The sequence below is a fragment of the Equus asinus genome, chromosome 15 (genome assembly GCF_041296235.1).
Source record: "Equus asinus isolate D_3611 breed Donkey chromosome 15, EquAss-T2T_v2, whole genome shotgun sequence".
Lineage (NCBI taxonomy): Eukaryota > Metazoa > Chordata > Mammalia > Perissodactyla > Equidae > Equus > Equus asinus.
Window position 1 is genome coordinate 20,592,608 of NC_091804.1, and position 27,961 is coordinate 20,620,568.

The following is a 27,961-nucleotide window of genomic DNA, read 5'->3' on the forward strand; positions in this document are numbered from 1 at the left end:
CTGGGAAAGTTATTATTTCTCCACTGTATCTGAAGGATAATTTTGCTGAGTAGAGTATTCTTGGCTGAAGTTTTTTCTTTCAGTATTTTGAATATATCATTCCACTCTCTCCTAGCTTTGAGGTTTCTGCTGAGAACTCCACTGAAAACCTGATAGGGGTTCCTTTGTAGGTTATTTTCTTCTGCTTGCTGCCCTTAATATGTTTTCTATGTCATTGACTTTTGCCAGTTTTACTAATATTTGCCTTGAAGGTCTTTTTGCATTGATGTAACTAGGAGTTCTATTGGCTTCATTTACTTGTAGTTCCAGCTCCTTCCCCAGGTTTGGGGAGGTCTCAACTGGTATTTCTTTGAGCAAGCTCTCTGCTCCTTTCTCCCCATCCTCTCCCACTGCAATACCTATAATTCTCTGTAGTGGGTCATTTAGATTAGTTTTTTCACTAATAAATAGTGTGATGATCATATTTTTGGATAAATATTATTCTATGTTTAGATAATTTAAAAAGAATTTCTGAGTCAGAGTCACCCCCTGTCTGTCAGTTGCCATGCTGTGGTGGCGACTCACATGGAAGAACTAGAACAACACAACTAGCATATACTACTATGTCCTGGGGCTTTGGAGAGGGGAAAAAAGAGGAAGAACTGGCAATAGATGTTAGCTCAGGGTGAATCTTTCCCTGCAAAAAACAAAACAAAACAAAACAAAACAAAAACAAAAACCCCAAACTTTTGTTATAGACATTTTACCAGGTTATTATGCAAGTCTTCATAATGATGACTGGATGTATATATAGTGAGTGGTCATTCTTACCATTTGGGGAATTCCTGTTATCTCTGATTTTTCATGAGTACCAATCGGGCAGCAATGAATATTTTGTGTAGAAATATTTTATTTTGGATTTTCTAAGTTTTTAGGAGCAATATTGATGATTCAAAGGCAGGGGCTAGAAGGAAGGAAACTCCCATTTACCGAATTCAGGCGTCTGCATAAAATATCCCTGGAAGGCTGCACACGAGGAATTGGCCAGTTTGGTTGCTTGTGGGGAGAGGAACCGAGTTCAAGGGGAACAGGAATGGAAGGCAGAGTGTCCACTGTGTGCCGTTTAGAACTTGTAAAATATCGAACCACGTGAGTGCATTACCTAGTTAAAATAATTAGGTACATTAAAAAACTTAAAAATAGTGAAATAATAAATATGCTTAAAAAAAGACAAATCCACTAGGAGGCAGCATTGCTCTTTCAGGAGGACGGTGGCAGTGAGTGTGGGCTCGGTCTGGTGCACGAAGGCTGGGACTGTGGGGCAGAGTTTTTCTTCCTCATTTTCTGTATTGTTCTAATAATCTACAAAGACCTATACAGAAATAAAATATACTTAATTTAAAGAAAGAAGGAAGTGTCAAGCCCTGTCCCTCTTTAGCTGTGGGGCCATAACTCTGTGTATGTGTATAAATTCCTAAAAGTAGGGTTACTGAGGAGGAGGAGGTTATGCTGAAAATATTGCTAGATATTCCAAATAGCCCTCTGGTTGTGTTATCCTGCACCATTAACAAGGGTACATGCAGGTTCTGTTTCTAACATCCTTGACAACACGGCGTAGCGTTACATTGTTAGATCTTGTTCAATCTGATGAATTAAAATATCTCCTTAATTAGTATATATTTAGCTATGAGGGACGCTCGTTGTGTTTTCATATATTTAAAAGAAATTTCTATTTATTTTTCTGTGAACTACTTCCCCCACGCTAACGAGGCCAGGGGATTCCTCCATGTTATTTCTCACTGCTCTGTGCACTTGACACCTGTTGTTAAATGAATGAATGATAAAGAACTTTTCTGAGTTCTAGTTTCCTCATTTCTAAATGGGGATGTGTCTTGTTGCTGCCTCATGGAGGGGCGGGATGGAGCCCTCCTCCAAATTTGGTTTGGACATCTGAGACTGATGGTGTATACACGCAACAAGAGGGTAGGAAAGTATTTATTATTGACATAATGAGGCTTTCCGGGGAGAGCAGGGCAGGCTCCCAGGCAGGTCTGAAAATGGCTTGAGAGAGCAGGGAGGGGCAACTGGCCCATTTCACTGGGGGTAGGGCCGTGGTGAGGGTCCCACGAGAGGGTTAGGGCTTGTGTGGTTTGAACTTCCCGCAGGTGCCCAGGGAGGGAGCCCTGGGGCTTTCTTATGGGCTCGCCCAGATGTGGGCCAGTGGGGAACAGGGAGGAGAGGGCCTGACAGCTGTCAGCAGTCAAAGAAGTCAGCCTTCGTATTACAGGGTGACCGACCCTCATCTCACTGAAGATTAAGTGAGGCAGTATACATAGCAAGGTCAGCACAGAGCCAGTGGCCAACAAGTGATTGGCGTTAGGGTTGTTATTCTTGAGGCTTTCAATTCTAACTTTGTAAAGACAGAGTTGTTTCTTCTGCACATGACCTTAGAATATTTTCTTCGGGAGTGGGATCCATCGTTACGGGGTGTGGCCACTCTTACCTGTGCTGTGGCTGATTTGTCTCTGTTTCTTGCCACTGGACCAGGTCCAGCGTTTCCCAAGGAGTCAAAGAAAGAACATGTCCACCTCCAGAAGGCACAATGCTGGGTGCTTCATGTCAGCGGATGCTAACTGACATGAATGAAGGAGAATATCCCTGGGGTGTGGAGTGGGGAGGTTGGCTGGTGAAGTTGAACATACGCATATCATCCAGCGATTCCACTGCTAGATATACAGCCAAGAGGCATGCTGACACATGTTCACAAGAAGGCATGTACAAGAATGTGTATAGCAACTCTATTCCTGATGGGCCCAAACTGGAAACTACCCAAATATCCATCAACAGTAAAGTGGATAGATTGGAGTATATCCACACACTGGAATGTTGCACATCAAAGAGTATGAAAGATCCACAATAACACTCAGCAATATGGATGAACCTTCTACATAGAATGTCAAGTGACAGAATCCAGAGACCAAACACAAAATACATACAGTGTAATTCCATTCAAATAAAGCACAAAAACTAACCTTTGCTTCTACAACCGAAGAGAATGGTTACCCTGGGAGGGGGCACAAAAGATGCTTCTAGAGTCCTGGTAATGTTCTATTTCTTGATCTGGGTGCTGGTTACCTGGGTGGGTTCATTTTGTGAAAATTCAGCAAGGTGCACAATTTTGATATGAATATATTTCTCTCTGTGTGTTAAGGCCCTATTTAAAAAAAAACAACCAACAACGTCACTGGGGAAAAATCTAAAAGGAAGCTTACCACCATGTTAACTGGGGTCGTGACAAGGTAATGAGACTCTGCCTGGAGTTTCCCTTGTCTCCCTGTACGCTCCTAATTTGCTACAATTCATTCATTCAATACGTATTTATGGAATTTCTACTGTGTCCGAGGCACTGTTCATTCAGCTCTGCTGGGTACACAAGAGCAAACAAGACGGACGAATGCTCTGCACTTGCTAAGCTTACATTCTAGAAGAGGGGGCGAACAATAAATAACAAACATGTAAATAAATGATGTCAAACGGTAACAATCGCTGTGGAGAAAGGAAATCAGGAAGAGGGAGATGGAAAGTGCTGCGAGTGTGGTGCTATTTCATCATAAAGATAAAGAGCAGTTTGAGTAGAAACCTGTTGGAAGTAAGGGAGCAAGCCATGCAGATATGGCTGGGGAAGGAGAGAAAGGACTCCAGGGAGAGGGTACAGCAACTGCAAAGGCACCGAGGTGGGAGCACCCTTTATTTCTCAGAGAAGATCAAGAGGGTCACAGTGCCAGTTATCAATTTATTCTGTCTCAGCTCCAAATCCACCCTTGGTGCCTGCTCTGTGGCTAGATAAAAATATTTTTTGTCAGCGGGCACGATGTTAAGGTCTGCCAGTAGAGGGCGCCAGAGAGACGCTGCAGGAGAGAGGGCTTCCTGCGCTGGTTCTGGCGCTCTCTGCGCGGCACTGCTTCCAGGGCCCGCCAACGCCCTGGTGGTCTCAGCCCTGGGGGCTTCTGCAGGGAAGATGGCTTCTTCGGCACCGGCTCCGGCAATGCACGGTGGCCATTAGCACCCAGCAGCCAGCAGCTTCCCCTGGCGCCGGTCTTGGGCAGTTTGTAACAGAGTGCCTCTGGGGAGTCACCTCACCATGAATGGCTTTCTCTGGCATCCTAGAGGGCAGATATTTTCTTTTAGGCACTTATCACTAACTTTAATTACTTATTCATGAATTTGTTTACTTTTATTTCTCATTTTACTTTTCACACCTTTTAAAATGTTGTGATTGAATACCTGTGTCCACCAGCTGGAAGGTTAGCCCGGTGAGTGTAGGGAACTTGTAATGTCCCTGCTCTGTCCTGGCTTGAACGGGCTGCGGGGCGGTGGACGTGAAGGTACACCATCCAGACCTTCCTTCAACGGACGGCTTGTCGCCCCGTCTGCTGGAAGTGCTGCCGGCAAATGACCCTCAGCTGTCAGCTGCTTCACGGATGGCCCCAGCAGTAGTTATCTCACCCAAAGTCACGCCCCTTCTGGGGCGAATCAGTGACAGACGCAGGCATAGAAAGTCCCAGCCATCTTGGCCCAACCCGAGATGACTCGGATGGACCATTCTGGCTCTAGAACTGCCTGTGCAGTGGGCCCAGACTGTCACTGGGCCTGCATCGTGGTTCGATTCCTCCCTCTGGCCCCCGCCTTTCTCGACTTCCATCCTGCACCCTAAACTCCATCTCAGAGTCAGCTTCCTGGGGGACAGCCTGTGGCAGCTGGCATTTGCTGGAAGAATGAGCCGTGTGGGGCGGCCACAAGAGGAGACCAACTCGGATGACATATGGAGCCCCCCTGCTGAAAGGAGTGTCCCTGGTACTAAGAGTGGCAGATCGCCTACTGTTCTGGTGGCAGGCGCTCAGCAGAGCTCCTTTCACTCTTGGCAAGCACATGAGAAGGGAAGTGAGAGCACCTGAGTGGAGGACAGGGCCCTGGTCGGATGCCAGGCTCTTATACTCGTTCCTGGAGAACTGGGCCACGAAGGCAGACTCTCAAAGCGTGACAGAGCTGGGAGGATCCAGGGGTCCACCAGGCTCCTCAAATATTTCTGCCCAAGTACCTCAAAAGAAAAGGAAGGTGAACTCAGACCCTGGTCCAGGAAGGCAGGTCGTGTTTACCCAGTGACATCAATGGGCCAGATGGGTGTGTGGCCCCCACTGGAGAAGCTCAGATCTAGAAGAGAAGTTCAAAGTCAAGGCCTGGAGCCCCAACTGGGGTCTGACTGAGGTCAGGACTCGGAATGAGGCTGGATCAGGGCTCAGTGTGGGGTCAGAGCTCAGTCCACGGTCAGGGTTCTGTTTGGGATCAGGGCTCAGTCTGGGTCCAGGGCTCAATGAGAGATCAGGATTGGAGCTCAGTCTGAGGTCAGGACTGTCTGGGGCTGCATCAGGGCTCAGCATGGAGTCAGGGCTCAGCAGATGGCCAGAGTCGAGTCATGATTTAGCTGTGGTAGGAGCCAGGACTTACTGTGAGGCCAAGGTTTAGGGCTCTTTCTAGCATCAGGGTCATGACCTGGTCTGGCCAATCGCGGCTCTGAGTAATGACTCTATCTGGACTCATGAGCACAAGCTGGAAACTCATCTGCGTTTCTGTGTGGGGCCTGCTCGGGCTTGGCCTCAGCCCAGCTTTGGGCTTGATCCTAGGCTGGGAGGCAGCCTGGCATCAGAGCTCAGCCCTGGAGCAAGCAGCTGCGTCAGCACGTGGTTCTACAGCAGGGTCAGCAAACCGCAGCCTGTGGGCCAAACCTGGCCAGCTGCCTGTTTTTATAAATAAAGTTTTATTGCAACACCACGCTCATTTGTTTACCCATCATCAGCTTTCATGCCATAAAAGCTGAGTTGAGTAGTTGGAACAGAGACTGTACAGCCTGCAAACCTGAAATATTTACTATGTGGTCCTCGACAGTAAAAGCTTGCCAATCCTTCTTCTAAAGGCTCAGAGGCCCCTCTGGCACGTGAAAGCCCAGATCGCTGAGGTAACTCCATGTCAAAAGCCTCTGTGAAGGTCACAGTGGTGTTTAAGAGACCAAGGGGACCCAAAGGAAGCAGGGTGAGGCCTGAGTCTGGGGGAGGGCCCTGTTGCCGGCATCCTTCTGGGTCCCCACAGCCAGCCAATTCTAAGGCTCTGCTCACTCCAGAACTACTGTTCTGCCCTTCCTCTGGGGACAGCATCGTTAGTGTGTTGCCAGACCCACTGAAAGGTAATTCTACTTGCACATTTTTCTTTGCAGCTTCCAAAGCTGCATTTCCATCCACCCTCTGCTTTGGGCTGTCTTCTCTCAGTGTCCCCGCTTCTCCCACCCCCAGTCAGGGTGCTCTCATTGGCTGTGGGGTGGCCTTTGCTCTCAGCATGGGCTGGAAGAAGCTTCGGGGTGAGTTTTGTCCCAGGGAAGCGCTGCCTCAGCTCAGCTGAGAGGCGCCAAGAGCGAGGGGGTTGAAGTGGAGACAGAGCTATGTGGCAGGTGGCCCTCATCACCTGCAGCTACGGTCCCTTCCTCAAACACACACACACTCTGGCAGACCATTCTGGCTCTGGAGCTGCCCACAGGGTGGGCCCAGGCTGCCACTGGACTTGTATCACGGTTCGATATCTCCCTCTTCCCCCTCCTGCTTCCTCCCCCTCCCTTCCATGGGTGTTGGTCCCCAGGTCATTCCTTCATAAGTGTCCTGTACCCGAAACCCCAGCTCAGAGTCAGTTCCTGGGGAGCTCAGCCTGAGACAGCTGAGCTGGAGGAAGACAGGCAGTTGGCATTTGCTGGAAGAATGAGGTGTCTGGGGCCACTGCAAGGGGAGACTGTGCTGTCTCCCTGCTGAAAGAAGCATCTTATTAAGAGGGGAGATGGCCTCCTGTTGTCTTCAGCCCCCAGGGCCCCCTCCAGGCTTGAAGTTGCTTGTCAACTCCGAGGAAATGGCTGCCTGCTCTGAACCTCCAGCTGCCCCCCTTATACGGGATCAGCATCCAAAACCTAGGTTTGGACAGGGGGTCCTGAAGGGCCTGACTCATTAAATGCATGCAGTCACCTGGGTTCTCCAGGCCGTCCCCACGCTGTGTAGAATCACCAGAGAAGTGCCTTCGCTGAGGCCTTGGTCACAAGGATCACCCATCAAACACTTGCTCACAAAGGCCCACTATATCAACTGTTCCCACTCCAGTCCGTACCCAGGAGGCGGCTCACAGCAGATGAGCCTGGTCTGTTCTTGTCCAGATGGCTCAAGTTATATGACTAGTCATAATGCCTGGGGCTCTCCAGAACGCTTCTGAGCTGATTTCCACGTCTGCTGCAGTTATCTTCATGGCCTGGTGGTCTCCACTCTGGTCTTCGTCCCAGAGGTCTCTGTCCTGTTTGATGCTGAGAACATGACTGCGTGTAGTGTAGCTGCAGGGGATGTTTTGCAAAGTCAACACTGTTCTGGTTGCAAAGAAGTCAATCAACACTGGGCTGGTCGTATAAGGTCCCTGATGACCATAACTAGACCAGATTTGGGACTGCATCCCCGAATGCAATCCAGTCTTGATGGCTCCTCCTCCATCTTCAGCTTCTTTCAGGCAGCAGGAGCCCCGCGGATGCTGAGGCTGTGTCTTCATTGAGGGAAGATCGCCCATTGCTTCAAATCTAATGATTTTCCGGAACATGACTTTGGATAAAACTCAGACGGTGTAAACGGCAGGCACACGGGCCCCAGCTCTTCCTCCAGCTCGCCCACTGGCCTCGGGCAAGGCTCTTCCCTCTGTGTATGGGAGTGCTGAGGGAGGCTTAGGTATCAGCTCTAATACTTTGGGGTTCTCTCTCAGAGCCCGGGAGAAGGTTCCTGGGTCTGGATGTGGTCAGAGCATTGAAGAGCTGAGAGAGAAGCAAGGAGAGCCCAGGGGTCAGCCCGGGTGATGGTGAACTGGCGGGGCAGGAGGTGGCCGAGCCAGGTGGGCCAGGGTTAGTGTGATGGTCGGTCTGCCCGCCTCCCAGCAGTGAGGGTGACAGATGAAGGTGGTAGAGGCTCCCTACCTCATCCATCATTGTCCAAAGGTTTAAGGATTACTGAGTCTAACATCTCATTTTACAGATGGGGAAACTGAGGCCCAGGAAGGGAAGAGATGAGACCTGCCCAAGTTCACAAAGTGGGGCAGAAGCTGAAGCAGGACTAGAACCCAGGCCTTCTGGTTCCCACATGGGAGTGGCAAAGGGGTGGACAGGAGGGGAATGGGGGCCGTCTCCTCCCCTCTCAGCCCATCATGGCCTATCACTTGGCCTTGGCCACGTGGATGATCACAAAGCCCTTGATGTCTGGGAAATGGGGGCTGACGAGGTCCACCTGCAGCTGCCTTGGGCCACTCTTGGAGGGGGTGATGTTGAATCGGACCGAGGCCCTTTCCTGGGGCTCCAGGCTTGGCACACTGGTGAAAGGGGATGGAAGAAAGGCAGACCATTAGCCCTGGCTCCTTCCTGAGCCTGGCCTTCCAGTCCATGGCTCTCCAGAGCCCTTGGGATCAAGGTCACACCTTGAGGCTTGACATTCAAGCCTTGTCAATATGCTTCTAGCTTAATCTTCCTTCCACCACTACCCATTCTTTCCAACCAGCCAGGCTCATCTCCTCCCTGTTTCTTGAACACACCTCACACTTCCTCTCTCTGAGCTTTTGTCTGCACTGTTCCTCCCACCTGGGATGCCCTTCCCATTCCAATCACACCCAAAGCCCAGATCAAGTTTCTCTTCTTCCAGGATACCTTCCCTGACTACCAGCCATAGAGACCTCTGCCTGGGAAGACTTCCATTCTTCTTTATATCTGAAAAGCTTCTCGATTCATCATGTAAGGCCCAGATCAAATATCTACTCCACTGGGGTTTCTCCCTGGCCATACTCCACTCCCACTCAAGGGCTGCCTCTGATCCCCTGGACCTCATGGATCCATCCCTCTGTTTGCGCAAGTCACACTGTCCTCATTGGAAGGGCCATCTGTCTGTGAGAACCCTTCTGTTCATCTCGGTGTTCCTAACAGTTGACGTGTGGCTCAGAGCACAGGTCAGTGTGATCAAGGAACATATGAGGGAGGGAGTGAGTGAATGAATGAAAGGATGAATGAGTGAGTGAACAACTGAGAATGAGTAAGTAAATGAATGAGTGTGAATGAATGGAACATGTATGAATGAGTGAGTGGATGCATGAATGAATGAATAGCAAAATGAGTGAGCAAATGAAAGAGTGAGTGAATGAGTCAAAACTGAGTTGACTAAGTGAATGAATGAATGAAAACATGAATAGTGAGTGAATGAACGAGTGAAAGAGCAAATGAATAAGAGAGTGAGTAAATCAATAAGTAAATGGGATCAATGAGTCAAAATATAAGTGAATGATATGAGTGGATGAATTATATGACTAAGTTAATGATTAAATAAACGAAGGAATGAAAAAAAGAATGAAGGCCGATATGTCTAGGCAGTGGGCTAGTTCCTGGGGGTCCAGAATCTCTCCCACACTCCCATGCCAACAGCTTCTCTATGGCCCATCTTATAAGGAAGGCAGCATCCCACCCCACCCAACCAGGCTGGCACTTACTCAATGCTCAGCTGTCCCCGGAGAAGGCCACTTCCTTCCACCATCAGCACACAGTCCTCCACTCTCTCCAAGAGAGGATTGACCACCATCACTTCTACCACCACTGCCATCCCAACCACGGCCGGGCCCAGAACCTGGAGGGGCAATACCCATAAGTCATCCCTCCTCCTCTCCATTCCCCAAGGAAACCCATGGTCTTGGCTGGGTCAGAGGATAGGGCACCAATCATGTCTACTTCCTCCTTCGACATACCTCGTTACTCACCTTCCTCATCATACCCCTTCATCCACTCCACTCCTCCCCACCCTAGACAGCTGAAGCTGGAGGTAAAAGTACAAAATCCCCAGCTTCTGATGCCCTCCCCGAGCTCTGGAGGGGGCCTTCTAGGCACAGGGTGGTGGATGCAAACAGGAGTCACCTTGATGGTGATGAAATCCTCTAGAGTAATGTCCTTCTCCACCAGGAGCTTCTCTCCTTTGGTGACCAGGCACATAGCAGCCAACAGGATCTTCTTGTCCTCTGTCAGGTCTTCCTTATATTGAGAATAAGATATTGTGATTGGGATCTTTCTCTCTGGAAGGGAAAGCAGAGATGGGAATTGGGGGTTCTGATGGTTTTTTTCATCAATACCCAGAAGGAGCAAAGGAAGACTCAATTCATAATTATACCCTCTCTGGCCCTTGCAACCAACCTGAGACAGGCATCATTATCATCAGTTCACAGATGAAGAAACCTAAGGATCAGAGAAGGTAATTTCTTTCCTAATGTCACATAGCAAGTAAATCAAGGAGCCAAGATGAGGTGGGATTCAAATTAAGGCCAGTCAGGTACCATGACACCAGCTTGTATCTCCAAGAGCTCCTGGAGATGTGTTTAAACTTTCTCTAGTCATTCCAGATGGAAATCTCTCAGTCCATCAACCATTCATCCCATCAGGAATTCACTCACTGTTTATTGGGCACCTACTATGTACTAGGTGCAGAGAATAGAGAGGCCAAAGGTTTGCCTCAAGCTCCCAATCCTGTGAAGATATCAACTTCCTTGCAGCTTCTCCAAATCCTCCCTCCCTATTAAGGCCCAGTCCTAGTCAGCCCCATCAGCTGTGAAAAACCTTCACCAATACCCCTACCCAGTGAACTTGTGCCCTCTGCCTTCTGAGCTCCTGTGGTCCTGGCCATCTCTGTCTCTCTCTCTCACCAGCCACAAACACCCTACCTACGTGTTCTCTGCTTGTGAGCATGAGTCACCACAGGGAATATGTGACTGTCAGTCGTATATATATATTTTTTCTTTTAGGTACAAGACGTCCTTTCCAGTTTATCCAAGGGCCCACCATCTGTCACTGCTCTATTGCCCCTGCTTCTTTTATTTCTGTTTCGTTCCTTTCCCTGAAGGTGTCTGAGTTTTCAACCTGTGGAAAAGGTCCTTAAAGGGCTTGAACTTGGCTCACACTCGCTGTTCCCCAGAGCTTGCACACAGTAGATGCTTCTTGAATACTTGTAGGCTGATCCTTGTGCCGAAGTTCTACATTGTTTTATGGGTTCCCTTAGTCCGGTAGGTCATTCCTGGGAGAAGACTTTCTACAATAATAGCAATAATTAATAATTATAAAAGCTAACTTTTACTGAGGAATTAAAACGTTATGGGTGCTTGGAAGCACATTCATCGGTTAACTCATTCAATCCTCACAACAATTGCATGAACAAGTATTATTATCCCCAACTTAGAGTAACATCAATAATACTGACAATCACTACCATAAATTAAATGTTCATCGAGTAGTAGGATTTACGCTGAATACTTTATGTATTTTTTATCATTTACTCCTTGCATGGTGTTGGACCAGTGGTTGGGAAAGTGTGGTCCTTGGACCAGCAGCATCCGTATCACCTGGAAACTTGTTAGAAATGCAAATTCTCAGGCTCAAGCATGAAGAACCATCAGATGCTGCCAATAATGCATGTGGCAGAGCTTTGGACATTAGACGATGGGAGAAGGGAGGAGAAGGACTGTCTCTTACAATGTTCGGACCAAAGCATCTTGAAGTCCTCTGGGTCATGGACTCTACTGATAGCTAATGAAAGCTGAGTCCCTTTCCCTAAACAGTGTTCTGAACAGCATCATCGAGCACTGGATGTAACTGATAACTGTACAATACTTTATCCAACAACAGCATCATACACATTCTTCTCAAGCTGACATGGGACGTTCACCAAGCTAGACCACATTCTGGGCCATGAATAACACATTACCAAATTTAAAAGAAATCACACAGTGTATGCTCTCAAAGCACAGTGGAATTAAACTAGATATCAGTAACAGAAAGATAGTTGAAAAATCTTAAAATATGTGGAGATGAAACCACACACTTCTACATAACACATGAGCCAAAGAAGATATCTCAAAAGACATTTAAAAATATTTTGAACTAAATGAAAATACAACTTTTAAAAACTTGTGGGATGCAGTGAAAGCAGTGCATAGAGGGAAATTGATAGCACTGAATGCACATATTAAAAAAGAAGAAAGATCTAAAATCAATAGTCTAAGCTTCCAGTTTAGGAAGCTAGAAAAAGCAGTGCAATTAAATCCGAAGTAAGCAAAAGAAGAGAAATTAAAAAAAAATTAGAGCAAAATCAATGAGACTGAAAACAAGAGATCAAAAGAGAAAATTAATGAAACCAAAACTAGTTCTTTGAAAAGGTCAATGAAATTGATAAGCCTCTAGCCAGGCTAAACAAGAAAAAAGGAGCGAACACACAAATTACTAATATGACAAATGAAAGAGAAGACATCACTACAGATCCTATAAAAACTGGAAGGATAATAATGAAATACTGTGAACAAATCTATGCCCACAAATTTGATAGCATAGATGAAATAGACTGATTCCTCAAAATACACAATCTGCCAAAAGTCACAGAAGAAATAGACAATCTGAATAAGTCTATATCTATTAAATAAATTGAATCAATAATCCAATATACTGAATCCAATATAGAAAGTACCTGGCCCAGAGGAGTTCACTGGTGAATTCCACCAAACATTTAAGAAAGAAATGATAACAATTCTCTACAATCTCTTCCAGAAGAAGGAAGCAGAGAGAATACTTCCCAACTCATTCTATGAGGCCAGCATTAACTTAATACCAAAACTAGACAAAGATTTTACAGGAAAGGAAAACTACAGGCCAATATCTCTCATGACCATAGACATAAAAATCCTCAACAAAATATTAGCAAATTGAACCCAACAATGTACAAAAAGGATTATATATCATGATCAAGTGGGATTTATTCTAGGTATGTACGGTTGGTTCAACATTCAAAACTCAACTAATGTAACCCATTCCATCAATAGGCTAAAGAAGAAAAATCACATGATCATATCAATAGATGCAAAAAAAGCACCTGAGAAAATCCAACATTTATTCATGATAAAAATATCTCAGAAAACTAGGAATAGAGGGGAACTTCCTCAACTTGATAAAGAGCATCTACAAAAAATGTACAGCTAACAACATACTTCATGGTGAGAAACTCAAAGCTTTCCCACTAAGATCAGGAACAAGGCAAGGATGGCTTCTCTTACCACTCCTTTTCAATATTGTACTGGAAGACCTGGCTAAGGCAATAAGACAAGAAAAGGAAATAAAAGGTATACAGAATGGGAAGGAATAAATAAAACAGTCTTTGTTCACATATGATGTGATCATTTATATAGAAAATCTGAAAGAATCAACAACAAAAAATCCTGGAACTAATAAGTGATTACAGCAAGGTCACAGTATAAAAGATTAATATACAAAAGTCAATCACTTTCCTACATACCAGCAATGAACAAATGGAATTTGGAATTAAAAACACAATGCCATTTCTATTAGCACCCCCAAAATGAAATACTTAGGCATTAATCTAACAAAAGATGTACACGATCTATATGAGAAAAACTACAATACTCTGAGGAAAGAAATCAAAGAAGAACTAAATAAATGGAGAGATATTCCATGTTCATGGATAGGAAGACTCAAGATTATCAAGATGTCAGTTCTTCTTAACTTGACCTATATTCAAGACGATCTCATCAAAGTCCCAGAAAGTTATTTCATGGATACCGATGAATTGATTCTAAAGTTATGTAGAGATGTAAAAGACCGAGAACAGCCACCACAACATTGAAAGAGAAGAACAACATGAGAGGACTGAGGCTACATGACTTCAAGACTGACTATAAAGCTAAAGTAATCAAAACAGTGTGGTATTGGCGAAAGAATAGGTAAATACATCAACAGAACAGAATAGAGAGCCCAGAAATACACCCACACAAACATAGTCATCTGATCTTTGACAAAGGAGCAAAGGAAATAAAATGAAGAAAAGATAGTCTTTTCAATAAATGGTGCTGGAATAACTGGACATCCAAATGCAAGTAAATAAAAAAAAACCCAAATAAATGAATACAGACACAAAAATGAACTCAAAATAGATTATAAGCCTAAACGTAAAATGCAAAACTATAAAACTCCTATAAGATAAAATAGGAGAAAATCTAGATGATCTTAGGTATGGTGATGACTTTTTAGATACAACATCAAAGGCACAATCCATGAAAAAATTGACAAGTTGGACTTCATTAAAATTAAAAACTTCTGCTCTGTGAAAGACACTATCAAGAGATTGAGAAGACAAGCCACAGACTGGGAGAAAATATTTGCAAAAGACCTATTTGATAAAGGACTTTATCTAAAATATACAAAGAACTCTTAAAACTCAACAATAAGAAAATGAATAACATGACTGAAAAAATGGGCAAAAGATCTGAACAGACACCTCACCAAAAGGATACACAGATGCATATAAAAAGATGCTCAGCATCATACATCACTAAGGAACTGCAAATTAAAACAATGAGATACTACTATATACCTTTTAGAATAGCAAAAATCCAAAATACTGACAACACCAAGTGTTGGAGAGGATGTGGAGCGACAGGAACTCTCATTTGCTGCTGGTGGGAATGCCAAATGGTACGGCCACTTTGGAAGACAGTTTGGCAGTTTCCTAGAAAACTAAACATACTCTTATACCATCTAGTAATCGCACTCCTTGGTATTTACCCAAATGAGTTGAAAACTGTCCACATGAGAACCTGCACACAGAGCTTTATTGCAACTCTATCCATAATTGCCAAAACTTGGAAGCAGCCAAGATGTCCCTCAGTAGGTGAACAGATAGATAAGCTGTGGTACATCCATACTCTGGAGTATTATTCAGCACTACAAAGAAATGAGCTATCAAGCCACAAAAAAACCATGGAGGAATCTGCAGTACATAGTTCTAAGTGAAAGAAGCCAATTTGAAAGGCTACATACTATGTGATTCCCAGTATAAGACATTCTCAAAAAGGCAAAACTATGGAGACAATAAAAAGATCTGTGGTTGCCAGGGGTTCGAGGGGAGGGAGAGAGCAGCAAACAGATGAAAATCAGGAGGTTTTAGGGCAATGAAATTATTCTGTATGATACTCCAACGGTGGATACACGCCATACATTTGTTAAAACCCATACAATGCACAACAGAGTGAACCCTAATGTAAACTATGGACTTTAGTTAAAAATGATGTATCAATATTAGCTTGTCATTGGTAACAAAGGTACCACACTAACCCAGCATGCTAATAGTAGGGGAAGACGGCAAGGGTGAGGGGGTGCATGGGAACTCTGTCCTTTTCACTGAATTTTTCTGTAAACCTAAAACGGCTCAAAAAAAAGTCAATTAAAAATGATAAATTTTAATAAATTATATATTTTAATAGTCATACCATTTGGCTCAGTAATTCCACTTTCGTGAATCTATTCTAACAAAACAGTCCAAAATCCAGACAAAGAAAGATCTTTTGCACCAAGATGTTTACTTTAGGTTTTTTAAAAAATAGCAATAAGCTGATAACTACCCCAAAGAAGGAAAAAGATATAAATCATCATATATTTATTTAAAGATTACGCGTCTATTAAAACGATGTTACTGAAGAGTTTATAAAAATGTTTAACTTACAACGTAAAATGAAAAGATCAGGGCACTACTGAGTATTTGCAATATAATTAGAACCATGTTTTTTCAAAAAGCAAACAAGCATTCAAAATTTGGAAGAAAAATGTTAGTTTGAGGAAGGGTGGCAGGATCAAAGGTGACGGTTCTCTTTTGCTCTCTAAATCTTTAATGAATATGTATTACTTTCAATATGAAAATAATTGCTAAAAGCCAGGAGAAAGTGTTATGTTAATTAATATTTCATTAGGAAGTGTTATTTTGTGATTTCGATTTTGTGAAAACTAAATGCCATCTCCTTCACGTGTTTTCACCCCTGTCAAGATGCACAAGCTTCACTTGCCAGAAACCGGCCCAGAGGAACAGTTTCTTTGTTTAACTGAATCCTTAGAGTTCAGAAGGGAGGTATGTGAAGAGAGAGCCAGCCAGACAGAGAGGAGCTGGAGGGGAGGGGATAGAGAGAGAGAAAGAGAGAGAGACAGAGAGGGAGGGAGACGGAGAACAGGAAAAGGAGGAAGAACGATTTAATGGGTACATTTAGTAAATCATATACGAAGTGCTACATGTTTAAGGATCATGAAAAACGTCCTTGACACTTTTTTAAAAAAGCAGTTGGAATAAAGTCACTTAAAATTATACAAAAACCTTCAAAAGGACTGAAGCCATCCTATTTTGGTGCAAAATCCTAAGGGTGCATTTCAGGCACCATTAGGCACGTGAAGCAGAATTGCTGTGTGCTGACCCCACAGACCACTCGAAGGCCTGCAATCACGCAACTGAACCCGCTGAGTCAGTGTGCCTGGGGTGGACCATTCCTAGCTTTGAGCCCTGGCTCTGCCCCTCCCCGCCATGGCCCTTGGTCAGGAGTGTCTCTACGGCCAGACTGGTTTGAATCCTGCCAGCACACACGCTGACCGTGTGACTGTTTCCTTCTCTGAGAAACTGAGCTGGTGTTCCCCAAAAGGTGGCTGCGGGGATGGTGGCCGATGTGTGTGGAATCCTCAGGTCAGGGCCTGGCACGTGTAAGTACTGAGTAGACATCTCTTACTGGTCCACCCCTCCAGACAGAAAATCTGGAGCCAGATGGACTCCAGAATATTTTGGATTTTAGACAGGTAACACCAGGCATACGCCATACATTAGGAAAAGGTCCCAGCAGGTGTTTATTTGGCATGGAAACATTCATACTAATTGGGATAAATAGAGCTATGAATCACCTCACCATGAGGTCAGCTTGCCACCAGATGATTGTGGACTTTTACTACTATTCTCCTTATTTAGCCCCTCTGAGCCTCATTTTTCTCATCTGTAAAGTGGGCACAGGAGGCAAGACAGTGAACAAATGCTCAGAAATACCCCCTTCTTTCCTGGGAATGAATGTAGGATTCCTGGCAGTCTGGCCCTGCCCTGCCCCAACCCTCCTGGAAAGGGGGATGGGCTGGCCAGGTCCCACCAAACCTTGCGTTCTTACCTTCTTCCGGCCCCAGCCGCACCTTGTGGGATTCGTGCAGGATCTCTGCCACTGGCCTGCGGGTGTAGAGGATGGTGGCACCACTCAGGTTGACTTGGACCTGCTGGGCCTGGGAGGTGAGGTTGGCCAGGCACAGGGCCAGCCTCAGGTCGTGGCCCAACTTGGGGGGCTCCAGCACCTTGAACTTGCCGGTGATGCTGGGCTTGGCAGCGGGCTGCAGGAGGTCATCACGCCAGAGACCTCGGCTGCTGGCCCTGCGGACTCGGGCCCTCCTCCCAGAGGCTTCCACGCTGAAAAGCTTCTTCACGGCCCTCTTGTACACCTGTCTCTCCTTCCGGGACCCTGCAGGGCATGGCACACCGTGAAGCAGACACCCTCTTCCTCCTCCACCTGTCCCGGGGCCCATCTCTTCTCATGTCCCCTCTTCTCTGGGCAAAATCACCACTCCTTTGCTGCTGTAATTTACCACGGCTCTCGGGGGTCTCCAGTTGGCAGCCCAAAAGCCACATGCAGACCTCAGCCATGTGCACTGTCTTTGGTTCTGGGACTATTCAAATAAATTTTCAATCAGTTGCCAACAACCTCACATCAGGAGATTTCACATAACAATACAGATTTGCAGCTTCTCTGACAACTGGGTCTGAAGTCATGTGATAATAATGGCTGATACTTTGGTAGACTTACTATGTGCCAGGCACCTTAGTTCCAGGTGCTGTACTTTTCCCTCTACGAGGTAGGTACCATTTTATAGATAAGGCACCTAAGGCACAGACAAGTAAAGCAGCTTGTGAGGGAACAGGAATTTGAACCCACGCAGTTCAAAACTCCATGCTCTTAATCACACGCCCTTCCCACTCTCTTCCCACATGGCGGTAAGGTCTAGAGCTGAGCAAGGGCTGCTCTCTCTGGAAGGAATGCACTGTCTGGTTCTGCACAGTCTCCACCCTGTAATTGCCACTGGCCTGCTGCACTCAGGTGGGGCCACCTGCAAGCCTCCTGCAGAGGTGTGAGTTTAGGACCCCTGATCTCCCACTTGCCCTGTTGTAGCTCAGACTTCTCTTTTGACCTCCAGACCAATACATGCAATTGGACAGCTCCCTCACCCCACCTGATGTCCCACAGCTGCCTCAAATCCAACCAAACACGCCATCTTCTGCCCAGCAGCGTCCCCCATCTCAGCAAACGGCTCCACTACCATTCACCCAATGTCCAAGCCAGAAACTGGGAGCGTCCTTGACTCTTCCCAAACCCTCACCAGCCATAACTGATCTGTCAGCAAGTCCTGCCGAGCATCCTCATTGATCTCTACAACCTGCCCTCTTCTCCATTCTCTCTTCTCCCATCAGACCACCGCTGAAATCGCCTCACCATCAGGTCCGTTTGCCACCAGGTATTGTGGAGTTTATTACTATTATCATTACTTAGCTGCCCCCACGAGCCTCAGTTTTTCCATCTGTAAAGTGGGGACAAGAGGCTCCCAGGTAAGGCACTGAGCACAATGCTCAAGAATGTCCTCTCCCTTCCTGGGAATGCAGGTGCCATCTCCACTCCAGTCCTTTTTCCACCCTGATATCTCCAAACCCAACTTTGATGGTTCCACTTCCCCACTTGAAACCTGTGGTGTGCGGTCTCCCACACTGCTCCTTCCCAAACATTTTCCTCGAAGTACTTCAATTCTGTGTGACCGTGGCTTGAAGGGGCCCATGTGGACCTAAAGATTCTTTAACATCCCATGTGTGTGGTCTTTTGTGACTGGCTTTTTTCACTTAACATATGTTTTCAAGATTTACCCGTGTTGTAACATAAATCAGCACTTGATTCCTTTTTATTGCTGAATAATATTCCTTTGTATGGATACACCACATTTTATTTATCCATTGATGGACATTTGGGTTGTTTCCATTCTTTAGCTATTTTGAGTAATGTTGCTATGAATGTTCATGTACAAGTTTTTATGTGGATGTTTGCTGTCCCTTCTCTTGGGTATAAACCTAGAGTGCATCTGCTGAGTTATAGGTAACTCTGTGTTTAGCCTTTTGAGGAACCGTCAAACTGTTTTTGAAGGTGGCTGCACCATTATATATTTCCACCAGCAATGTCTGAGTCTTCCAGTTTCTCCACAGCCTCACCAACACTTATTGTCTGTTTTTTGATTATAGCAGTCCTAGTGGGTGTGAAGAGGTATGTCCTTGTGGTTTTGATTTGCATTTCCCTAATGACTAATGCTGTTAAAGCATCTTTTCATGTATTTATTTGCCACTTATTCCTAAGTATTTTATTCTTTTTGATGCTATTGTAAATGGATTTGTTTTCTTAATTTCGTTTTCAGATTACACATTGTTAGTGTCCAGAAATACAATTCATTTTTATAAATCGATTTTGTGTTCTACCATCTTGTTGAACTGGTTTATTGGTTCTAATAGCTTTTTAGTGGATTCCTTAGGATTTTATATATACGTGTCATATGCAAATAGAGATGGTTTTACTTCTAATCTTTTCCAATTTGGAAATTCCTCTATTTCTTTCCCTTCTTTCCTTCCATTCCTTTCCTTTCCTTCTTTTAATTTTCTTAAATTTTGGCAAAATATACATAACATAAAATTTACTGTCTTAACCATTTTTAAGTGTATACTTCAGTGGCATTAAGTACATTTCTATCGCTGTGCAGCCATCACCAGCATCTGTCTCTAGAACTCCTTTCATCTTGCAAAACTGAAACTGTACCCACTAAACAGTAACTCCCCGTTGCCTCCTCCGCCCAGCCCCTGGTAACTACCATTCCACTTTCTGTCTCTATGAATTTGACTACTCGAGGTGCCTCATGTAAGAGGAATCAGACTGCATTCGTCTTTTTGTGACTGGCTTATTTCACTTAGGATCATGTCTTCAAAGTTCATCCATGTTGTAGCATGTGTCAGAACTTCCTTCCTTTTTAAGGCTGAATAATATTCCATTGTATGTGTATACCTCCATTGTATGTATATACCACATTTTGTTTATCTATTCATCCATCAATAGACATTACGGTTGCTTCCACCTTTTGCATGCTGTGAATAATGTTGCTATGAACACGGGTGTAAGATCTCTTTGAGTTGCTGCTTTCAATTCTTTTGGGTATATATCCAAAGTTGGAATTGCTGGATTAAAAGATAATTTTATTTTTAATATTATGAAGAACTTCCATCCTGTTTTCCACAGTGCCTGTACCATTTTAAATTCCTATCAACAGTGCACAGGTGGTCCTAATTTCCCCACATCCTCACTAACACTTATTCTTTTCCTTTCTTTCTTTCTTCTTCTTCTTCTTCTTTTTTTTTGCTGAGGAAGATTCACCCTGAGTTAACATCTGTTGCCAATCTTCCTCTATTTTGTATGTGAGCTGCCACCATAGCATGACCACTGATAGACAAGTGGTGTAGGTCCACGCCTGGGAACTAAATCCAGGCCACCAAAGTGGAACACGCTGAACTTAACCACCAGGCCACTGGTACTGGCCCCTCTTTTTTTTTAATTTCTGATAGTAGCTATCCTAATGGATATGAGGTGGTATCTCATTGTGGTTTTGATCTTCATTTCCCTAATAATCAGTGATGTGAGCATCTTTTCATGTGCTTTTTGGCCATTTGTGTACCTTCTCTGAAGAAACGTCTATTCAAGTCCTCTGCCCATTGTTTTCAGGTTGTTCGTTTTTTTGCTGTTGAGTGTCTGGAGTTCTCTATATAGTCTGGATATTAACCTCTTATCAGATATGTGATTTGAAAATATTTCCTCCTATTCTATGGGTCGCCTTTTTACCTTGTTGGCAGTGTCACAAAAGTTTTAAATTTTGATGAAGTCCAATTTGTCTGTTTTTTCTTTTTTGCCTGTGCCTTTGCTGTCATAGCCAAGAAATCATTGCCAAGTCCAATGTCATGAAGCTTTTTTCCTACTTTTACTTTTGAGAATTTTATCGTGTTAGGTCTTACAGTTAGGCCTTTGACCCATTTTGAGTTAATTTTTGAATATGGTATAAGGTAAGGGTCCACCTTCATCCTTTCACATGTGGATATCCCGTTTTCCCAGCACCATTGGTTGAAAACATCTCTATTTCTTTTTTTTGCCTAATTTCCTTGGCCGGTACTTCCATGGCAACGTTGAGTCAAAGCAGCAGGAGTGGACAGCCTTGGCTTGTTTCTGATCTGAGGGGGAAAGCGCGCAATCTTTCACCATTAAACATGGTGTGAGCTGTGGGTTTTTCACAGATGACTTTTATCAGGCCGAAGAAGTTCACCTCTGTTCTTAATTTGTTGAGTTGGACATTGCCTACCACCATGCTAACAAATTTTAGATGCTATTACTAGTATTATCACTATAAGCTGGATGTGAAATCACGTGACCCACAACAAGCAGCCAACCAGCAGTAATAATATTATAACTAGATAGTGGCAGCAAAGGACAGAATGAAGAGCGTGGGCTCTGGAGCCAGACTCGCCACTCTCTAGCTCTGTCCCTCGACTGAATCGGCTTCCCTGGCTGCACCTCCGTTCTCTCCTCTGTAGAATGAATGCTACACCAGTGTCTGCCTTTGTTAGCATTTGTTAAACAAAAGAACTAAATGATGTGTGAAACTGGCCAGCCCACAGTAGATGCCCAGTGATGGTGACTGCTATGATCATCATGTAACAGGATGTTTCTCTTGCCACCATGACAAAAAACCCCAAAGACCCCATGTTCTAAGTTTCAGAAGCTCCCTGCAGGTGGGACCAGGCATCAACCTATAGGACTTGTGAGAGAGACGCCAGCTCAGAAGAGGCCTTAACACTTACCATCCCATCCACTGCCCTCTGTAAGAAGAGGCCTGAAGGGGAGGAGGTCATCAACAATCAGGGAAGCGCCATGTTCCTAGAGAAGGAACTGAGGGAGTGTTGATGAAGGGTGTGTGTGTGTTTACAATAATCACTGTTAAAGTTTGGGAGTGTCTGCAATGAGGAAGAGCTGTCTGGTAAAGACTGGGGCTGCCTACAGGAAGCGGAAGTTGGCTGTGGGAGGTCCGCTAGCCTGTCTTGCTTACTGAGCCATGTATTACCTGAGCAGGGAGAAGAGAACTGACGGGAGATGGCAGGTGGAAGACAGCCCATCAAGACTGCTCTCCCCCCAGCCTTTGAACTGGGGCACTGAGTATAGATGAGTGTGGGAGCCACAGCCTTGTCAAACCCCTGCAGAACCTGGGGCCAAAAACTGCCACGCACCAGAGGGAAGCTGTCTGACTGCCAGTGAAAGAATGGGGCAAATGTCTCAAGAAACCAGCAGTGCCTGGAGGAGCAGCACAGGAGAGGGTCCTGAGGGCAGCAGGCTGTATTGGAGCCACCATCTGTCCTTGCGGAGCATGAGAGTAAACTAGGGCAGCAGCACTGCCTGCCCGAGGGCACGGAATCCTCGCTCAGTGAAGTCAAATCATTGGCTCTCTTTCCTCCTCCTCCTCCTCGGCCTAACACACCAGAAGACTTAGACCCGCCTTCTCAACATCGGCTGCACGTTGGAATTGCCTGGGAAGCTTTTAAAAGTCCTGATGCCCAGGTCACTCTCTCTAGGGAGTTAGGGGGCAGTCTGGGCTGCTAGGGTAGATTAACAATGGCCATAATACTCTCTTTACGACTTCTCCCATCAAGAGGTGGAGTCTACTTCTTGCTCCTTGAATCTGAGGTGGCCTCAGAAGTTGCTTTGACGGATATAATGTGGCAGAAGTGACATGGTGTGAATTCTGAGCGAGGCCTCCAGTGACCTTGCAGCTTCAACTCTCAGCCTCTCAGAATGCTGCTGCCACGTGGACAAGCCAGGGCTGGAACATGAGAGGCCAAGTGGGGAGAGGGGCCCAGCCAGCCCAGCAGCCCCATGGGAGGCCCCAGACATATTCCAGATCCCAGCCGACACCACGAGCAGCAGAGGAACCATCCCAGCTGATCACAGCCCGAATTGCTGACCCACAGGATCCCGAGCAAATAAATAATTGTTACTTAATCTATGTAACTAAAAGAGCACCCCAGGCGATTCCAGTGTGCAACCTGGCTGCAAAGCACTGTGCCATAAAGCAGACGACAGACAGATGGGGGCATCCAGAGCAGACTGTGCCCCTCTTTACAGCAAACTTCCGAGGTCGCGGGCTTGTGCTCAGGTGAGGGGAGGAGACAAGCTCTGATTCATGTTTGAACTTGAAGTCCTCATGACTCAAATAGCAGTGTTTTAACAAGCAGATGTGGCTGAACACATATGGATCAGGTCATGGCATTGCCAAGGGACCAGTTATTCCTCGGGGAAGGGCGACTTTTAAAGTCTCTAGCTGGAGGTAACTACTAGAAAAAACACACCTGTTTTGTTTTTGTACCCAAACAAGTACAAGCTCTTCAACAAACCAGTGACCATCAATTAGTGACCACGGCATAGTCAGCACTGACAGGTGACAAACAGGAGCTGCCATTATTATTGTTTTGAACTGTGCCTAGCGGTATGTATTCTAGATGTTCAGTAAATGATACTGCTACTATCATCACTATTATTAGTGGTAGCTATTATTATCATCTGTGAACACACCTAGCACAGTGCCTGGCACATGGTAAGCGTTAAGGAAATGTAGCTATTATTATGGGGAAATCTTCTCAGCAAACAGGGGAAGCCATTCACATAAGCCAAAGGCACTTGGCGCAAGCAGAGACAGCGCTGAAGGAAGCTGTCATCATCACGACCCGTGGGAGAGGGCCTGGCTCTGGTGGCCGCCGCTGCCCCTCTGCAGCTGACTGGTCCCGTGGGGAGGGTGGCAGAGGCCGCAGATGGCCCTTACCTTCCGGATACTTGTAGAGGCCCGTGATGTCCACGCGGGAGTCGCTCCCCACCGCCTTGGTGGAGATGCACCTCCCGATCTTCTTCGTGTCCGAGTACACGCGCTCCCGGCTCTCATCCTCATTCCAGAGCCAGGTGATGTAGTCCGCGTTGACCTCCGAAAACACAAAGGGGCCGTCGTGGGCCAGGTGCACGTCGCCCTCGCGGATGGCGGCGACCGAGGCGGGGCCGCAGCGGAACACGCCTGGGCGGGGAGGGTGGGCGTGAGCAGCGAGGGCGAGGAGAAGCGGGGGCCTGGGCCACCCCCGGCCGGCCCGTACCTTCGCTCTCCTCCTGCGGGGTGGCGTCCAGAACCTGCCAGCCGCTGTAAAAGGGGCCCAGGTCCTGCCGGGCAAACCAGCTCTCGTTCCAGACATGGAAATTCCTGCCACAGAGAGAGGATGGGGCAGGTGGCCCATGGTGAGCACACAGGCCCACGGGAGGGGAAGTTCCTGCCATGAGCCAGGCCCTGGCGGTGCTCCGGGGCCGAATCTTGTGAACCGTTCATTCAACGCTATCGATGAGCAGATGTTGTTCACATATGTGTGTGTGTATATATATCAAGAACCCACTGTTCAAGGCACCAGAAATACAGCTGCACATAAGACGGGAGAGCCTTGCCCTCATGCAGCTGACATTCTAACAAAGGCGACAGATGGGAAGACAGGCAAATTTAAGTAAGGAGATAAAAAAAAAAATGCAATATAAGTGCTGTGAAGAAAGAGAGGGTCTTGAGACAGAGAAAAGCTGCTGGAGACCTACTCTAGGTAAATGACATCTAAGATGAGACTTAAAGGAGAAAGAATTAGCCATAGGAAGAGTGAAGGGAACAGTGTTCCAGGCAGAAGGAACAGCATGCACAAAGGCTCTTGAGACAAGAAAAAGCTTAGTGTGTTGGAGGAACAGAAAGTCTGTAAGTATCTCTGGGCTACAGCAAACATAGAGAGTTGCTAGGGTTCAGAGTTTGCAGAATTTTGCAGGCCTTGGTAAGAAGTTTGGGCTTCATTTGAAGTTTCCTATGTTAAAGATGAGAATATGAGATTAGGAAAAGTGACATCATTTGCACAAGGCCACACAGTAAGGAAGCAGCAGAGGAACCCTGGTTTGCCTGACGTGGCATCTTTTCAGCCAGCCTCAGAACTCCTCCTAGGCAGGTCATGGTCTTTGGGAAAATATCTTGATAAGCATCTGGGGGTTAAAGGGAGGACACTGATAACCTGCATGGTGACGGAGGTCCCAGTGTCAGAAAGAAGTGTCTGTCCATTCTGCTGGAGGAAGGAGAAGGATGTGATATTTTTGGTGCTCCTGCAGGGAGGGGGAGTGAAGAGAACCAAAAAGCAGAGAAGGAAAAGGGAGAAGAGAGAAGAGAGGCAGAGCCATGGTCTGAGGCTGGAGACCAGCTGGGGGGAAGGGCTGCTGGTTATCCTCCCCTGGGGGTGGCTGAGGACATTCTCAGGACAGGGATGCTGAGGCTGTGTTTCTGTAGTGCATGCTCTTCAGAAAGCTGGCTTTGCGTGACAACTTGCCATGTATGAACAGACACTCGGATGAGGTTATTCCCTGAAACCTTGCTTGTAAAGATAAATGTCTGGTCCATCCATGTGAGATGGTTAGATCAACGATGGTTTTCCCATGCAATTGAAAGGCAGACCACTCACTAGCTGTATGGCCTTAGACGAGTTACCTAACCTCTCTGTGCCTCAATTTCCTCATCGGCAAAATAGAGATAATAATACTAACTTGCTCACAAGGTTTCTTTCATATAAGTTAATATACGTACAGCACTTAGAGCTGGGCCTGGCACAGACTAGGTACTCAGTATTCTTATTTCTTTAAACACTAAAAAATAAAGAAACCTTGTACTGATGTACTGATATGAAGTTGTTAAACGTATGAGCAAGATGAACAGGATTACATTATGCTGCCAAGAGTCAGTGGGTACAAAGTAGGGGTGCGAGGGGATGATGTATGTGCATGTTCTTGTATCTGCAGAGTCTCTCTGACAGGAGGTGTAAGGAACTAGGCCTTCTGTTGCCCCTGGGAGGAGGACGAGGCTGGAATGGGGTGCGAGGGAGACTAACCACTGTAACTCATTTTGTACCTTTTGAATATTACTGCACATGAGTGTATTTCCTATTTTAAAAAATTAAAATTAATTAATTTTTTTTTTTTTTTTTGCTGAGGAAGATTTGCTCTGAGCTAACATCTGTGCTAGTCTCCCTCTATTTTGTATGTGGGTCTCTGCCACAGCATGGCCACTGATGAGTGATGTAGGTCTGTGCTGAGGAACCAAACCTGGGCTGCCAAAGTGGAGCGTGCTGAACTGAACCACTAGGCTATGGGGCTGGCCCCCTAAAATGAATTTTTTAAGGCTTTGCATGAAGAGTTTTGTTTGAGCTGAGAAAGGAGGTTGTTTCCCACTTGGACACACAGCAGGGTGCACAGATGGCTGATAGATAAGCAGGAGCATGATACAGAGGTAGCTATGTGGGGTGGTCTTGGTGCCCCTCCCAGTCATGGGAATCTTGGGGAGGGCTCAGAGTCCCCCAGAGGGGAGAACTGGGGGTTCACGGCACTCAAATCTTGAGTCCCCCTCATGACCTCTGAGTCACGTGCCCAAAGACGCATCATCTCAGAAGAGGAGTCACCCTGCCCGGGGCCAAACCGCTCTGCAGGGCGCCTCTCACTCCTTCCAGAACTGACTCAGACTCTGGAGAGCATGGCTCCAGGTCTGGGTCTGCTTTGGGGAGCCCCTAGGACCCACCACATGCTGTCCTCTGTCAGGTCCTCCAGGGTCCGCCCAAAGGAGTCCACGTATTTGTCCACACTCAGGCTTCCGTCCGTGTCATGGGCCGAGTTAAAGTTGGACACAACCCGTGTTGCGATCCCCAAGCACCTAAGGACTGAAGAGCAGGAGGCTCCTGAGGCTCTCGGAGCAGGCAGGGACCCTGGGCTGGGGGGTGATGCTATGTAAATATATGCAAATAGATGCAAATGAGGGGACCCTGGGGTTGGGCGGGGTCGGGTTGGGGTCTTCTTTTCCTGGGTACCTGTGCACATGACTCCAGCGAAGACCCAGCACTGGCCGTATTTGACTGGCTTGAACCTGCCCTTGAACCACTGGTGCAGAATGGCCACGCTGCCGCGCCAGTGCAGGGGGCTGGTGCCGCCGCCGTACTTGCGCTGCCACTGGCCCTGGACCACGCCGCGGTCGTTATTGCTGTTCACCTGGCGGAGAAGGCCGCGGTCCACCACCAGGCGGGGCTTCCCTCGTCAGGAACCCACCCAGTCCCTGAGGGCTAGCTTTTGCTTTTAAATGGTCTGAAAATTGGGGCCATCTGCCCTCTTCAAATACCTACTTTTTGGTACCATTTCAAATTACCTTCCCTGGGGATAGTCAACTGTTGAAAATCATCTGTGGTTTCAGAGCATTTCCGGTTTTAAATGACCTGTTTTGGGGACCGTTGGTGGTATAACAGCTATAGAGACAGTGAACATTTCTTAAATGCTTCTGGTGCCAGGCACTGTTCTAAGGGCTTTGTGTGCACTACATTAACCCGTTTAAAGTGGGTTCTATTATTTTCCTTTTTTTCTCAGATAAGAAAATGAGATTCAGTTTTGCCCAAATCGCAGACCAAGTCAGCAAAAGGTGTGGGCGACCCCCAAGTTCAGAACTTTGACTTGGGCGCCTGTACGGCTGTCCCCCAGGCTGTATCACTCTACAGTTTGGAAACGGTCACCACTTTGGATTCTCTTTACTCCAGCATCTCTCTGAGGTCTTAAGGAATGGAGAGTATCAAATACAAGAAAAGCACTTGTGTCCATTTTGGGAATCACAGATAGCCACCCACTAATCTTGACACCTTCTTGCTCTAGCGAGAGCTCATAGACCCTCTGGCTACCTTTTGAGGCGGAAGCCCCAAGGCATATAATAGATTAAAGCTGGCTCTCCCCCCCACGGAGAGGTGGGTCTGTGTACCCTCTCCCTGAATCTGGGCTGGCTGGTGACTGCTTTGACCAATGA

General features: G+C 46.3%; 1 protein-coding gene across 3 annotated transcripts in view; it reads right to left on the reverse strand.

The window, feature by feature from the left end:
• Positions 1-698: 698 nt before the first annotated feature.
• TGM6 (transglutaminase 6) overlaps positions 699-27,961 on the reverse strand; it is a 47,061-nt gene continuing 19,798 nt past the window's right edge. The window contains exons 6-14 of one of the 3 annotated variants that reach the window (XR_011494597.1): positions 26,988-27,165; positions 26,702-26,840; positions 24,219-24,322; positions 23,900-24,142; positions 17,086-17,427; positions 9,986-10,140; positions 9,568-9,701; positions 4,264-8,406; positions 699-4,142 (exon numbers count right to left, since the gene is read on the reverse strand). Coding sequence is in view for 2 of the 3 variants with exons in the window: in XM_070485673.1 (XP_070341774.1) it covers positions 8,253-8,406; positions 9,568-9,701; positions 9,986-10,140; positions 17,086-17,427; positions 23,900-24,142; positions 24,219-24,322; positions 26,702-26,840; positions 26,988-27,165 (1,449 nt within the window). In the remaining variant the exon portion in view is untranslated. Of the gene's footprint in view, positions 8,407-9,567; positions 9,702-9,985; positions 10,141-17,085; positions 17,428-23,899; positions 24,143-24,218; positions 24,323-26,701; positions 26,841-26,987; positions 27,166-27,961 lie in introns of all 3 variants that reach the window. The other 2 variants (XM_070485673.1, XM_070485672.1) reach the window with 2 other exon arrangements.